The following is a 17,026-nucleotide window of genomic DNA, read 5'->3' as shown; positions in this document are numbered from 1 at the left end:
AGGCACATGCAAAGAAATGCTGTAGAGCAAAGATGCCTTCAAAAATAATGAAATTAAATTATTCTACGTTTTAAAAAAATACTATAAAGAGCAGTAAACAGTAATAAATGAAACAAAGTCAATATTTGGTGTGACGATCCTTTGCTTTAAAAAATAAAACAGTATTCTCAGGAGCAGTGTGTGCAGTTTTATAAGGAAATGAGCTGGAAGTGTTACTGAGCATCTTGCAGAAGCAGCCACAGTTCTTCTGGAGACTTTGACTGTCGACTCGCTTCTTATTTCTGCAGCGAAACCCAGCAGCCTTCATTATGTTTTTATCTGAAAAGTGTCTCTTATGGAATCTGCTGCTTTCTTTACTGACATACAAACATTTTTCTGTAACATTTCATTTTGTGCTGGAAAACTAATGTTTGGAATCTAAAATGTTTTTGTACTGAATCAATAATGTAGAAGTCAGAAAATAAAAATCTATAACAAACTTTGTACTAAAGAAAATAATATGCCTAAGACTTTTGTACAGTACTGTATATACAGCATGGAGTCGCTTCTCCGTCCTTCATCCTGACTAGTAAAATTTCCAGCTGAAAGAAATCGCTATGCATTGTGGTACTTAGATAGTGTCAAAGTTTGGAAGTTTCTGGATTTACAGTGCATTATGGGTTTAAAAAAAAAACTATACAGTTTACTATCCATGGAATATCATTTGTCCACTGGGAATTTGGGCAACACAATACAAAATGTCTGCATCCATATAGTGCACAAAATACAAAAAAGAAAAAAAATTTACTACGTTGTCTGAATAAAAGTATTAGGAGATTTTTCCTTTTTAAAGACAGACCCTAGTGAATTATGAGCAATAAAAGTTTATATATTAGTTGATTAAATCACCCAGTGCTATAATAACGTTTGTTACAATAGCTATTTTAGCTAAATTCACAATGAATCAATGGTAGTTCAGTTGTTCGGTTATTTAATGGATGATAAATACATTTTCACAGTTAGTCTCAGACCCATTTGGCCTTTTACAGGATGATTCTTGGCTATATTTGTTCCGGACTGTCCACAAAGAGTATTTTCCAACCCGTTTTAGCTCATTTACACAGGAAATGTAATTAATACACAGGGTTTAAGTGCTAATACATTTCAGAACAGTATTAAAATAAAACTCTTTAGACAAGAAAAGTTAAATAAGCAGAAATTAATTAATCTCAAGTAAAATTAAACCCAAACCTCAGCATCCAGTTCTTCACGAAAACTAGCATCCACGTGTATACATTAATAAATTTTGCAAAGCATAATAACAAAAATTAGCTTTCCTCTATAAACAGTTTTATGTGTAACAAAAACGACGGTTTCTCCAGTTTCTCCTGGACTTGTGCTGATATTTTGTTAAATCACACTATATTTTATTAAACACTTAAAAATATCGTCGCTACTCCTATGTTCTATTCTGAAGGCTGTTTTTTTTAAAGTGTCGAAGTATTATTTTCATGTCACCTTCTCAGTGACGAGAACGCCTTCACGAAATTCGTGCATGGTGAGAGACAATGCTTTAGAAAAAAATTAGACCATTATCATTAAGCACTTGTGCTTTTAGTGTTATTGCATCATAAAATATAAGAGCCAATCATGTTCCAATATGCAAATTAAGTCTAAGTTTTACTAGAGAAATGTACAGATGGAGGTGTATGTGTACAGTGTTCCTGTAATCTGAAATTTTTTTAATCTATAAAAGCTTAGGTACATTTTTCCGCCGTTTTTTTCTGTTTTTTGTGAAATCGCCACATCAAGAAATTTATTATTCAACATACAAAAAGTCTTCAAAACGAGTTTTGGGAATCCTCCATTCATCCCCCACCACCCGGAGTCTTTAGTTCGTAAAGGTAAAATACTGTATGTCCTCTGACATCACGACTCCTGTATCCTTCCGTAGCGCACAGAGAAAGCTATCAGTCGTCTGTACATAGCTGTGAGGAGCACGATGGCTGCCAGGACAATACCGCAGATCAGACTGAAGGCCCAGCGAGGACCCAAGATGGTGTAGACCTGAGAGACAAACACGGGGCCCAGGGTCCGAGCGCCGCTGCCTGAGGCCGTCAGCCAGCCCATATACACACCCTACACACACACACACACACACATTTATGGAAAGAGAGAAATGATTACTTTGCTCTGAAACACCATCAGAAGACTTAGACACTGGCTCCGTTTACATGCACATCAGATTCCGTGTAAGGCCTATATTCGGATTGCAGCCATATTCCAAATACGATGTTTATAAGCGTCCCGGCATCGGAATATTCCTGTATACATGGTTGTTGCAAGAATGCCCGAGTTGCCATAACTAAACACCTAGCCTATAGCTAAGCATCTGTTAGCACCCACAATTCCTTGTGGACTGAGCTGCACATATATCTCCTTTCAGTGGATTTTCTGAATAAGGTGTTTACATGCAAGTTTCCGATTAAAACAGGCGTATTCCAGGGATGGGAATCGGAATTTGGGGAATCAGAATATCATCTTAATCTGAATCAGACTGCAATCGGATTGTGGCATTTACGTGACTCAATACTAACTAGAATATTGCTAAATACTGATTAATATCGGAATACTGATGTGCATGTAAACGTTGCCACAGTTTGATTTTCATGCACTGAGCAAAAAAGCAACGATTTTAAATTCACTGAATCTGCATCATCATCATCATCATCTTCTTCATCATCACACCTGTGGTTTGGGTCCCAGGATCTTTGAGTACAGTGTGTAGGACATGACGTTGCAGGCGGGATAGCCCACTCCTATGAGGATATCAGACGTGAGGTATTGTGCCAGGTGGATGGCAGGAGTGAACTGGCACCAGATCTGATCCGCAGGGCATCCGGTCGGTTCCACGCTACTGTTAGAGCCCAGGGAACGCCCCAAAGCTGGCATGGAGTTGTTCTGAAGATCTGTGGAGGCCAGAAAGCAAAAATGAACGCATGGAGTGATGGTACAATGTACAAATCTGTGCAACGCAAAAACGGTTTCGAAATTATCCATTCATTTTACATTTATTTGTTTTAATAAGGCTATGGGTAAATAGGGTTAATGGATTGATGGACTTTATTGATCCCCAAGGGGAAATCTGGGAAATTTTTTGATCAGATATCAAAGTCATAGCCAGTTAATTACTGAAATACTAAAAAGTATTTTTTTTGTGATTTGTGTATTTTTTTAAAATTGCATTTATTTATGCAAATGTGGCTCTAATTAAATATGCCTCAATTTGAATACATAATGAAACAAAATCTCGAGTCTTTGGAGGAAGTTGAAATTAAAATGTTTATTTCAACGTGAAGACACTCTACAAATAAAGGGTTTTGCAGAATAGATATTATTACATTAAAACATTATATTTTAAATATTTAACACTTAGTTTTCTGTCATTGTTTAGTAAAGATCGAACACAACTCCAACAATGATCAACACTTCGAGAAATTCCTCGGGAATCTCGTTCAAATTACGAATAGGAATGAACGTGTAAAAATTCATGAATGCTATTAAATAAATCAATATTAAATAAATAAATGCTATTAAATAAATACATTTGAGAAGGAGAATAAATAGTAATGATTTCATGTTTCTACAGTAGTGTTTGAGAAGTCTAACTGGCATACATGGATACGCCGGGTTCCACGGGAAAGAAGCTTCTCAGGGATATATGGAACGGCGTGATTGTGCCAAATGGGCGGAGCTTAAAGCCTTAACTTAAAGATAATACATGACACACTGAAATAAACTTAATTAATTTAGTTATATTTTGACATTTTTTTGACTACAGTGTAAGAGAAAACGTATATGCAATGATAAAAATGATAGGTATGAATAAAATCATCATTTCTCTCTGTAGCATCTCAATTTATTAGACTAAATGAAGTGATTTTAAATGAAACTAATGACTGGCAGAATTCCTCACCTGCCCACTGAATCTTTGGATACTGGTTTCCCCAAGGTAGCAGGATAAAGAAGCCGATAAATATGACGGCTAGGCCGCCCAAGAGCACTGGACGATCTCCAAACCTGAATCAGAATCAGCTTTATTGCCAAGTACCGTGGGTTTACATGTACAAATATGCTCATAGTTGTTTACCGTATTAATAATCTTATTAAGAATATTAATAAGGTAAATAACTATGAGCATAAATATAGAGATATCAAAATTCAAAAGGAAGGGGGGAAAAAAAAGCATGACCTGCGTGATCCTGTTTAACTATAAAGCTGCTATTACTAAGAATTATAACATTTACGAGTAGTTAATCAGTAATTAAGCTTCTCTCGGGATTGTTCATGCTGAGTAATGATCATTCTTTCATAATACACATGAAGTAGCCTGTTGATGTTGAGTGAGGAGGAAAGAAATGAAAATGAAAAGCCGACTTGTCTGAACGCACGTTTAATCAGTGTGACTGAACAGTCTTTGGAAACAAAGTCAGAACATACCTCAGAGAGATCACCTTCACCACAAGGAACACTATAATGGACTCAAAGCCAATGGCCGCCAAAATGATCCCGTTGTACAGGACGGCTTCCTTCCTCGTCCACGCAAACATGTCCATCGATAAAGGAGTGGATATACTGCAGAGAAACACACAACAACAACAACAACACGATCGTATGTACATGATTATATTAAAAGTGTGTAAAACTGATTCTGGAACAGACTCAGAAGGACCAGGGGTTTCATTTATCAAATAACTTCTAAATTTGTGCGTAAGAACCACACAAGAAGACTGATATTCATCAGCTTTACGCAACAGTCATTCACAAATCCTACACACTCTAAACTCATGTGCTTGTGCACGGCCATACACTCATTTGCATAAAGAAACGCCCCCAAATCGCCATATATGGTAAACAATTGTCCTTTAAAATGCCAAGCAATCGGCACATGGCACTTATTTGGTTTATTTGCACTTATTTGTCGATTTTCTTCATATATGTGTGTGCGTGTGTGCGTGTGTGTGTGCGTATAATTCAAAAAAAAAAAAAAAAAAAAAAAAAAAAAAAAAAAAAGACTTTATTTTATGCTAAACACATTTTGTTAACAATCTTTGATTTGTTCCTACTGAACACATTTCTGCTTTTTGTTTGTGTGTGTGTGTGTGTGTGTTTTTTAATGATATCCAAATGATGTTACATTTCTGGTTAGAATAAGAGTAAAGATCTCACTCAGTATTTTTAATGTAATATTTAGACATTTTTTGTCATATGCAAATGAGGCTCTAATTAAACATTCATTTGTTAATTAATGAATTTAAAAAATGATAATGGTTGGCAGTGTCTGATGAAGGCAGCGAAGATATTCTCAGGGAATTTTGGCGGACGTGCAGTTATTGGAAAATAATCTACTTCGTTGTGGATTGTTTTCCTTTAGCAGAATGACACGGTGTGTTTTATTCCTCATACTGTAAATACACTGAGTGTATGCAAATGAGGCTCTAATTACATATTCATACATTTGAATAATTAATAAAACTAAAGATCTAGTGTTCGGATGAAGAGTCTATAGAGAAATGATTTTACAGAAAGGAGCATTTTTATAGTTTAATTAGAAAACAGCGTGTGCTTTTTTTTATATATATATTATTGTGTTTTTTATATTTTATATATTAATGTTTTTATATATTATTTTGCAGTAGAAAATTTAACCCAAATCCAACAATGTTCAATGTCTGATAACTTCTATATTTGATATAACTGTCTGTTTTAAATCTAATAAGTGATATTCAAATTATTTAACGATGTTTTTGGCTAGAATATGACCTTGAGTAAGGTCTCACTCATTGTTTCTATAATCTGTAATTTCACTGTAACACATGATGACAGATCTGTAAATCTGTCAACACTTTAGACGAGCTCTTACGTTTCAAACACAGCAAAAATGAAGAGGATGACGAAGAAAAGGATGTTGGATGTAAGCACTGCGACCTGGTCGATATTTCCTTCCACTTCCGGAGGCACGACTAGCTGCTCTGTAAAGATAAAAACAATACATTTTAATCACTAAGTCACGACAAATTCCTTCCTAAAGTCACGGTCAGATTTCAATACTCTTATAAACAGTCGAGTGCAACCCCATGGTTTATTTATTTATTTATTTATTTATTTTAATTAATAAAAAAAAATCCAAAATAAAAACGTAGGTGTATCCTGAAACAACATTGGCGAAATCAAGAGAAGAAACAGTCTGAAGAAATATTTTGCCGTAACCCTCTCAGTCACTCTCTCTCTAATTTATATATATATATATATATATATATATATATATATATATATATATGTATATATATATATATAAAACACACACACACATATATATACACAATACTGTGCAAAAGTCACCCTTTTTTTTTTTTAGTACAAACTTTTTTTTTATAGATGTTTGTTTTCTGACTTCTACATTATTGATTCAGTACAAAAATATTTTAGATTCCAAACATTAGTTTTCCAGCACAAAGTGAAATGTTACAGAAAAATGTTTGTATATCAGTAAAGAAAGCAGCAGATTCCATAAGAGACACTTTTCAGATAAAAACATAATGAAGGCTGCTGGGTTTCGCTGCAGAAATAAGAAGCGAGTCGACAGTCAAAGTCTCCAGAAGAACTGTGGCTGCTTCTGCAAGATGCTCAGTAACACTTCCAGCTCATTTCCTTATAAAACTGCACACACTGCACCTCAGATACTGTTTTATTTTAAAAAGCGAAGGATCGTCACACCAAATATTGACTTTGTTTCATTTATTACTGTTTACTGCTCTTTATAGTATTTTTTTAATGTAGAAACATTTAATTTTATTATTTTTGAAGGCATCTTTGCTCTACAGCACTTCTTTGCATGCGCCTGAGACTTTTGCACAGTACTGTATATATATATATATATTTATATATTGTAATAGACATATCGAAAATAATGGACAAAACATGACCCAAGTAATCAGACAGAGATAAAGAACAGAAGAAGAATGATCTCAGATATGGACGTGTGACTGAGGGAATCCTAAAGCTGACCACATTCTGGTTTCTGATTGGTCAGAAGGTGTTGATTAATTTCCTATAACTGCAGCTCTGACACTAACTCAGGTACAAATCCCAGGTTTATATTAACGCACTCCTTCTAATACACTATCGTTTCTATATTAACGACTCTTTAACAGGGACAGGTTCACAAGCACAATAGTGAAGTGTTTGTAAAGAGACATTTATTTAACATTTATGGAAGGAGTCTCCAGTGTCAGCGCTTTGTAACATGGGAAGGTCTTTTTTGCGGTTTTTCGGTAACATGATGAGCTGATTTTTTGTCTTATTAACTTCAAGAGAGAGAAAAAAAAAAGAGGCTGGTGAAGGGAACGAACGTTTATAGCTGCTATAAGGTAAGTGATAATGTAAGTGGAACCAACTGGTCTCTTGGATGTTCCACAACATTAAATGCAATTATAAATGGATAAAAAAATAATGACATAAAATGAAATTAAATGATTGGCAATTGTGTGAAAATAATCAACATTGGGGTGGTAACAGTAACTCCGCTTCATTACACCAGCCCATCACTGATTATTTTCCTTTAACAGCATGACATGGAGTGTTTTAGTCCTTACACATCACATTCAGAAAGGACGAAACAAACTTTTGAACACTTTTAAACATCCACTTGATTATTTGTGATATTAAAGAAGCATCTGCGAAACCTAACACTAAATGTCTTGTATTATAATTTATGTTAATTGTCTTAAAGAGACTTAAAGAGTCAACTGTATTAAAAAAATATGAGAAATAAATAAATCAAGTCCAACAATTCCACTCCTGTTGGAGTTCAATTACTCTGAAACACTTCTTCTAATCAAGTCTTGTATGGGATAAATGTTAAAAACAGGTCGAACTGTGTGTAGTTGCCGTAAATCAAACAGATACACTACCTTCTGAGACGTAGTTAATCGCTCTGATCTGGTTGCCGTGGTCATCTACACGATGCTCCCTGGAAGAAATAAATAAATAAAATAATTAATAAATAAATACATAAACAGAAAAAAGCATGTGCATGTGCGTAAGATTGAGAGGTTTTTATTAACAATCTTCACTGCGTTAACACGACTGTAATCAGAATAAATCTGCAGCAGTACCTCAGGACGATGATAACCAGCAGGATGTTGACGACGCCGAAGCAGGCAGCGAGCAGCGCCGGAGCCGTGTACATGTTAAACTTCAGGTAAATGACGTCCACGCTGAAGCCGCTCTCACCGATAAACGACAGACCTGCCTGAAGAGCTAGAAATACACACCATCCTTTTAAACTTCTCACAACCTACAGTACGCTTTTCATTCATTTAAAACGTGTCTCATACTACACGAGCCATCATGCCGTTTCCTGTTAAGGATTCAATACAAGAAAATAATCTCATAACCTTAATATTGATTAATCTGGAATCTCTTATTTGTATTGTGAAGGTTTTTTCGATAGATTTCGTGGTACCTGGGCCGAGGATGAAGCCCAGAGCCTGGCAGGCGCTCATGTTGGCCATGGCGCTGGTTCTCTCCTTCAGCGAGGTGGCTCCTGCTACGTACGACCTCACGACAGCTACGTTACCTGCAGGACATTCCACAGAGGTCAGTATCGAGCACACGGCATCAGTGACGCCGCAATTCTTCGCTTTCTCTTTACCTGCTCCAAATCCGACGAACGCTCGAGCCACGAGCATGTGGTATTTGTTGTGAGATGGAGGCAGGTACACGTAGGCGTAGTACATGTTAGCTGCAACGTTGATAACGATGGAACACACCAGCGGCTCCTTTCGAGGCCTGTGATTGGACCAAAGTCCAAACAGGGGCGACGCCACCATCTGTCCCAGGCTGTACGCAGCCACGACCCAACCCAGAAAACTAGCGTCTGCGCTGTCGTCGATCTAAAACCACAGCATAACGTAAAGTCCACCACGGTCTGACCCACACACTGATGAATTATAATGATATCTAATTCTGTTTAATGACAGCTAAGATTTAATCCCACACATTAGTTCCTCTCAAGCAAAGTGCAAAAGTTTGTATCCCCCACGGGCTCCGGAGTATTCCACTATTTTAAAATATTTTCTACAAAGATGAAATGTGGGCGTAACCACCAATAACACAACGATTAAAAAAAAATAAAGACAAAATCAACTAAAAGTTTTTAGAGAATATTTACATCTCAATGTAAAAAGGGAAATGAAAACTTTTCTAATTTTTGAGATCTTGAAAATAGACTATTTGTAATATTCATTCCAAAGTTCTTCAAAGACATTATTTATCTTAAATATATTTTGCTACATGTTTTGTTTAAACAGAAATGATATTTCCTACTCTTCTGCATTCTTGGCATCTTCACACTCCTCCTAAGGGTGTGCAAACTTTTGCACTCAGCTGTCTGATGTTATGATCAATAGCAAGTATTTTAAAAAAGAACCAATTTCACAAGAACAAACACCAAATGTTTTTTTTTTTTTTTTTACTTCGTCTTTTGTAAACACGTTAAATCTTATTAAGAATGAATCCGCCGTCATCGCACAGCGTCATCGCACAGCGTCATCGCACAGCGTCATCGCACAGCGTCATCGCACAGCATCATCGCACAGCGTCTTTACCTTCTGTAGATAAGGCCATATGGACGTGATGACGATTGTGAAACCTGGAGAGAATATTACATTCGTTAAAAAAACAGCACTAATATTTAAATATTTAAATTTATTATTGCTTACAAGCTTAATATCTTGAATTATAAGCAATATTCTGCAAAACAGCAGTAGCTTATGTTTATTATTTTTTTTAATCCCTCCCTGTTAACAGAGGCTGTGTTCAAAAATCACATACTATGCTCACTACACTACATGTTTAGGCAAAAGTTTTGGCACCCACGGTATACTTATATGTTTCTTTGCTTTTCTAAATCGCAGGTGAATATATTAACAGAGTCTGTGCATCGAACTAACTCTAATTCATTGTATTTTTAATTTTTTTTTCTCTCCCCATTCGGTCATGTGCTAATTCCCACCCACCAGCTAGCTGGTGAAGGCTAGCACATGCTTTCTCTGAGATACGTAAATCCAGCCAACCACTTCTTTTCAAACTGCTGCGTCGCAGGGGCGACGTAACACACTCAGAGGAAAGTGCTGCCCTCTTCCGCATACGTGAGCTCACAGATGCCTGTGATTGGCTAGCGTCGCTGTGATTGACAGAGGAGAGAGAGAGAGAGAGAGAGAGAGAGAGAGAGAGAACAAGCCCCTCTCACCCGGAAAGCATGACAAATGTTTGCTCTCTTGGACTCCTAGCTACGGACGGCTGTGGCATCATGATCTCGCAAACAATATGAACACGTTTGCGATATTTGCCAAGTGGAAAAGTTTCGGCACCCTGTCAGATACTTTACAGCTTTCACAGCCTCCAAATGTTTCTTATAACCTGCTAACAGTCTTTGTATTCTTGCTTTAGGAAGTTTTGCCCACTCTTCCTTGAAGAACGCTTCTAGCTCAGAAATATAAGAATCACAGAGTACATTATTTAGGAAAAAAAACAGATAACATGTTTTAAACAGATAAATATGAGGTGCACTATTCCCTTTTTTCTTTTGTTAAGCTAGTCTCTGGTTGAGACGCGAGGCGTGGCGTGGGATTCAACAGTAAATTCGTGCGAGTCGTAGCTTTTCCTAGCTACTTTGTTTATATTTTGGAAAACAAAATTAAGTAAACTTGTTAGAAAATATCACAATCCCATGCAGACATCTTTATTTATTCATGGCCTTGTGTGATGAAGTGAGGAGAATTCATGACAGCAAACAAGTTAAAATGTAGCAAAATCTGAAGAATTTACAAAAGTCTTTAAAGTTTATCTTCAATAAAAAAAATCTGAAACTAAATCTGGCCTCACTTCATTAAAAATCTTTTCATATGAATCAACTGAATAAAAAAAGAAGTCATAAAGGAGTTGAAATCATCACAGTTCATTAAAATATGCTTCAGAGATACTGGACTTTGGCATAAAAGGCATAAAGGAGGATCTTCACCCGTTAAAAAAAAAAAAAAAACTTGTGAGTGAGTCCGGAGCGGCCTATTCAGCTAAATCTGGATATAAATAAGAATATAAAGAGCACTAAGCAGATACAGATGGAGCATTACCCTACACCCTGAGTGTAAACTGGTGCAGTGGAATATATGCGTATAGAGCTGTTTCTGTTACAGTCATATAGGAGTTAATAAGATCAGGAATAAGTTGTCGCTCTCACCCACGCTGCTGAGGAACATGGTGAAGTACATGACCCTGATCGACCTCCACCGGCTCCTCTCCGCATCCTGTATGCTATAAGAAGTCATAACAAGACCAGACATTATTATTATTATTATTATTATTAACACTCATAACCTGCACACGACTTCTTAACGAAATGTAGATTAAGCCCAGATTACAAACACACCAACTCGATACTGATCTAATCCTGACTCCAGACACGTGAAGGCTTCCTCCAAGACGTGTCGTGTTCGTCCACATAACACACTCACAGCTTAAAACACGTCGTAAAGTACATTTCAAGCCAGTATCGGATTAACACCGTCACTCTGTATCACACTCTCGCACCTCTAACTCTAACATACGGATGAGAAAATCCAACAGCGAGTCGTTTTCCGCACATAATCAGTGAAGCATCCAAACAATGATTAGTTAATGATTTGTAATTTCCTCAGAGTTCACTCAGACTTTGAAGACACTGAGAGTCCACTTTTAGACGCCCTACACAAACAGATTTTTTTTAAAACACAGCTATAGTCATGATATAAAATTATTAGGCTGAAACTGAAAATACACTAGAATGATAATTCTGGATTTTGTTATAATTATTATTATTCATTTGCTAATTTGTACTGCTACACAAAAAGTTCTAATAAAATGTTGCTTTATGCTTTTTTGTTTTAACGCATTGCTTTTCATCTACACATAATTACATCACAAAAAAAAAAAAAAGTATTATTGTAATAAGATTTATTACTCCAGAAAATTGAGCGGAGTCTAAATTTAAAAATATAACCGAATATAAAACTTTGTAAAATTACAGTACGTTCATCTGTGAGTGTGTAATTATTATTATTAATTTGCTTATTTGTACACAAATTATAACAAACACAAATTGTAACAAATTGTATTTTTATTACAATAAAGTTCTAATAAAAATGTTGTTTTTTGCTTTTTTGTTTTAAAGCATTGCTTTTCATTAAAGCATAACTAAATAATAATAATAATAATAATAATAATAAAATTATTATTGTAATAAGATTTGTTTCTCCAGAAAATTGAGCTGACTCTAAATTAAAAATATAACCGAATATAAAACTTTGTAAAATTACAGTACGTTCATCTTCATCTGTGAGTGAGTAGCAGAAAAACCTACATTTTCAGGACCAAAATGTGAAACAGATCCTCAGTCTAGACGTCTCATGACATTTATCCGTCTCACTTTCACACGACTGTTGAGAGAACGACTGCTTCTGTGTGCTCTAATAAGAACGACGTTATCTCTGTTAACTAGAAATGGATAAAAATTTCCTTTAAATGAATAAAACCCTGTAATCACTGGCAAACTGCTGCGGTATAAGAGGAATAAAATACTCAGGGACGTGCTGTTGCAGGAAAATAATCATCTTTACTCTGTAAACAGTGACTCCGCCTCATCACACCGCCCTGTCGTTGATTACTTTCCTGTAACAGCACAACACCACAGTGTTTTATTCCTTACTGATGATATAGAGTGCTCTGTAAAGTCTTAAACATCCTGTTTATTTCTTAAATGCCGGATTTTTCCCTTGTGCACCAGTTTTCTGATGTTATTTCCACAATCAGTCATATGAAATGCTTTCAGGAGTAATGTTACTTCCTCTTATTTACTGTTGCTGTTGTTTCCTGTTAATCCTGACTGATGAAAAAGCAGAAAGAAAGCATTTTCAGTGTGTAAAACTTGTGTATAATTATCTCAATTCTCTTCACTCACCTGTCAGCATCTCCTTTGAGCAGAGGAGTACTTCCTTCAGACTCAACAAAAGACATGTTTCTGCTAAACAACTCTTTTGCTAGCAAACTGACTCTACTTATTTAGCTAGCTAGCTAATCAAATTAGCTTCCGATTTCATATTTGATGACCCAAACGTCGTTAAACTGTGACACAACCCCGTCATTTCAGCAGTCACACACCGTTTGGGTCGTTTTGCGTTATAAATTAACACCGAGTAGTCTGAAGTCCACCAATGTTATTGATTCAAAGCAACTTCCTCATGTGAAAACAGCAACGTTAGAGATATACTGAGGAAATGGCCGCCATATTGGCCGCTGTTGCTAGCTGCGTCAGCTCGTCCGCCATATTGGAAAGGGACAGATTCACTAATGAGATAATGCAAGTCTATGGAGAGATGCGTTTCTACTCTGATAAAATCAGCTGTAACTCATTTTATATTTTTAATCTACATTCACAACAGTTGCTTTATAGATTTATACATATCATATATATGTATACTGCTGATATTTAAATTGGGCCTAACTGCAAAATTGTCAAAAAAAAAAAAAAAAGTGATATATAGGTTGAATGTACATAAGGTCGAAAAAAAGTCCTCATAAGTCTGGATAAGTCCTGAGCAAGCCTTTTTTTGCTATCAATTTTATTAACTCTGCTCCTCTCATTATTAAATATAACTATAATAATTGAATTATATTCAAGATCACAAGCCAGTTATTCTTTTCAATCATACAAATTGACCGAACTGTCAACTAAAATTATGTAAAATCTAATTTATAAAATAATATATTAGTACTATTAGATTATATAAGTTTCATTTGCGATCAAACACGTTTATCCCAAAATGTGCATCATTAATTAATAAATTAACGAGCTCAAGCAGTGGAATTCGGCGCCATCTTGGAAAGGGCAAAGGAAGTAAACGCTTTTATTTTTCATAATTAAAGTCCAAACTGAAACGTTGATGTAGATTCCCTCTAGCCATCACAAAGCTTTAACATGTCTTCAAAAAAAGAAAAAACACTTTAAAAATATAGCAATTGAATTACAATAAAATAATATTAATTACATATTAAAAAATTAAATAAATAATTATTGTCTATTGCTCAAGGCATTGATTATTGATTAGATTTATTTAATTAAATTAATTGATTAAATCTGGAGCCAATAATGTAACATTTTCTAAATGTGATTAAATGTCATTAAAGCGATTTCCTTTTAACTGAAGCGCTTAAAAATACAGGAAAAAATACATAGCTAAAACATGACTTACACAAAAACTGCAATATATATGAACTAAGTATGAAAAGACACTGTGGCAGTAACAGCTCTTAACCACTAAATGTCGCTCCGCTCTACTAAATGTATTAATATTATTTGAACAATCTGATAAAGTATATTTATATTATATTTTCCAGCAGATACCATCAGTATTTTCCATATTTTTCAGAGTAAAATAATGAAAACAAAAATGAGAGAGCTTTATCACTTCAGAATAGATCATTCTGTAAACCACAACAACCTGCAGTTTGAAATTTGCACAGAAAATACAGGAACATAAATCATATGGTTCCCAAATGTGCATTACCTATTTATGAATAAAAAACTAACAATATTTAATTTAATATTTTTTAAAATACATTTATTGGCTTTTATGACTCTTCAGTGGTTAAAGTCTTGGGAACACTGTTGCTAAGCAACAATAATACTAACCAAGGCTAACCCTTTAGCTACTAGCTAGAAAGTAGCTTTTAAGCTTTTTATATAAAGAATGTAAAGTCAGAGAGATAGTGAAAACTAAATAAAACCATCAGAAATATTGACATTTCACTCAGAAATGTTGGTGAATTACTCAAACAAGGACTCTATACGACTAAAGTGACACTGTAATTCCATTTAGCATTAGCCGCTAACTGAACTCTGAAGGGTTCCGCCATATTGATAACGTCAGCATTACGTCACAACCTGTAAAACGAATTTTTATAATTTTAATTTTAATTTTTACAATTTACTAATAGCAGGAAAATGACAGAACTACATTCTATAAAGACATTAAAGTATAAACACTTCCATTAAATTCATTTTTAAAGAATTGTGTGCCATTCATTATAATTTTAATGGTTAATTGATAATTAATAATTTAACTGGTTTACTAGTTTATATTAGGCTTTTCTTGTTATTTAATTTAAATAAAAGTGATTATTAGTGCACTTGTAAATTTTAGAAATAAGAAAATGTAGTAAAATTGTAAAATAAATAAAACAGTGAATTCATAGATTTAAAAAATGGCAAATAAAATAAAAGCTTAGAGCTTACAAGAATTGATTAATTTTTTTAAAACAGATTATTGCTTATTATCATCATTCAGTGTTTTTATTAGCTCGATAATATTTTATGTTCCATAATATAATATTGTTCATAATGTTGTTCCATAATATAATATTGTTCAAAATAAAATAACATTTTCTAACATTTTTTGCTTAGTGCATCATTTCTTTGCTTTTCTTTGCTTTGTAAAAGTTTTCACGCTCTTCTTACAAAAACATGTATTCTGAAGGTATACAAATATAATATACTATAAATAGTTATTCATATTAAAAAATTGTCATAAACAGCCTCGATTAGATTGAGGAATAGTAAGTAATAGCACAGATAGTTTCACTTTTTTTTTTATTAAACAGTGAACTGAAACGTATTGGTTTATAGTTAACCAACACAATAAAAGCCCGGATAGAATAAAGATAAAGGTCATTTTAATGCCAGTGCTGTGATTCCGTAATGGATGAGCGGATATCAGGTTTGCAGCTGGGCAGATATGTCACGTGATCAGATGATCAGACTTTACTCAGATATTTTATGGCCGATTCCCAGTAGAGCTGCTATCAGCATAGCGAGCAAACAAATCACCCTACAGTATTAATTCTGAGTCACACTCAGAAAAAAAGGTGGCTCACAGATTTCATTTTCATTTATTATTTCTTTTACTGAAGAAGGTGCATATGGTGTAGCTTTAAGGCACATCAGGGGTCCTTAAGGTTCAGTTATGTACCTTAAATTATTTTAAAGCTACACTATATTCACCTTTTCAGTTTAAAACTACATGCTAAAGGTACAAAAGATGCTCCCTTGGTGGGTTTGTAATGTTTTTGTAATGTTTTCTTTCCCTAATGCAACTACTAATACATTATGCAAAATATAAAATAATATTCCCCCAAATATTAAGGTGAATTTATTCAAATTAAAAAAAATAATAATAAAAAAAAAACTTTTCTCCCAAAATTTGGTTCTGTTAGTACTGTTTGTTTTCACGCTTTTTACTGTGTTATTTGGACTGTTTATATTATTTGAATTTGCAATGTAACATTTTGACTCTGATGCTGAGTCTGATTCTGACTCTGACTCTGATTCTGACTCTAATGCTGAGTCTGATGCTGACTCTGATGCTGAGTCTGATGCTGACTCTGATTCTGAGTCTGATGCTGAGTCTGATGCTGACTCTGATGCTGAGTCTGATTCTGACTCTAATGCTGAGTCTAATGCTGACTCTGATGCTGAGTCTGATGCTGACTCTGATTCCGAGTCTAATGCTGACTCTGATGCTGACTCTGATGCTGACTCTGATGCTGAGTCTGATTCTGACTCTGATTCTGACTCTGATGCTGAGTCTGATGCTGACTCTGATGCTGACTCTGATGCTGAGTCTGATTCTGACTCTGATTCTGACTCTGATTCTGACTCTGATGCTGAGTCTGATTCTGACTCTGATGCTGAGTCTGATTCTGTCTCTGATGCTGACTCTGATGCTGAGTCTGATTCTGACTCTGATTCTGGCTCTGATGCTGAGTCTGATGCTGACTCTGATTCTGACTCTGATGCTGAGTCTGATGCTGACTCTGATTCTGACTCTGATGCTGAGTCTGATGCTGACTCTGATGCTGACTCTGATTCTGACTCTGATGCTGAGTCTGA

The 17,026-nt window shown here is 35.0% G+C and overlaps 1 protein-coding gene across 1 annotated transcript; it reads right to left on the bottom strand.

Annotated features, from left to right (window-relative positions):
• Positions 1-953: 953 nt before the first annotated feature.
• mfsd8 (major facilitator superfamily domain containing 8) lies at positions 954-13,346 on the bottom strand. Its single transcript, XM_026915767.3, has 12 exons — positions 13,040-13,346; positions 11,285-11,358; positions 9,651-9,694; positions 8,696-8,936; positions 8,507-8,620; positions 8,157-8,301; positions 7,953-8,011; positions 5,903-6,011; positions 4,480-4,614; positions 3,956-4,059; positions 2,728-2,948; positions 954-2,118 (listed from the first exon to the last, which is right to left on the bottom strand). Exons 1-12 carry the CDS (start codon positions 13,093-13,095, stop codon positions 1,909-1,911), a joined length of 1,512 nt encoding a protein of 503 aa, XP_026771568.2. The 5' UTR covers positions 13,096-13,346; the 3' UTR covers positions 954-1,908.
• Between the last annotated feature and the right edge of the window lie 3,680 nt (positions 13,347-17,026).

This window comes from Pangasianodon hypophthalmus, chromosome 12 (genome assembly GCF_027358585.1).
Source record: "Pangasianodon hypophthalmus isolate fPanHyp1 chromosome 12, fPanHyp1.pri, whole genome shotgun sequence".
NCBI lineage: Eukaryota > Metazoa > Chordata > Actinopteri > Siluriformes > Pangasiidae > Pangasianodon > Pangasianodon hypophthalmus.
This window is presented reverse-complemented; position numbering and strand designations above follow the sequence as displayed.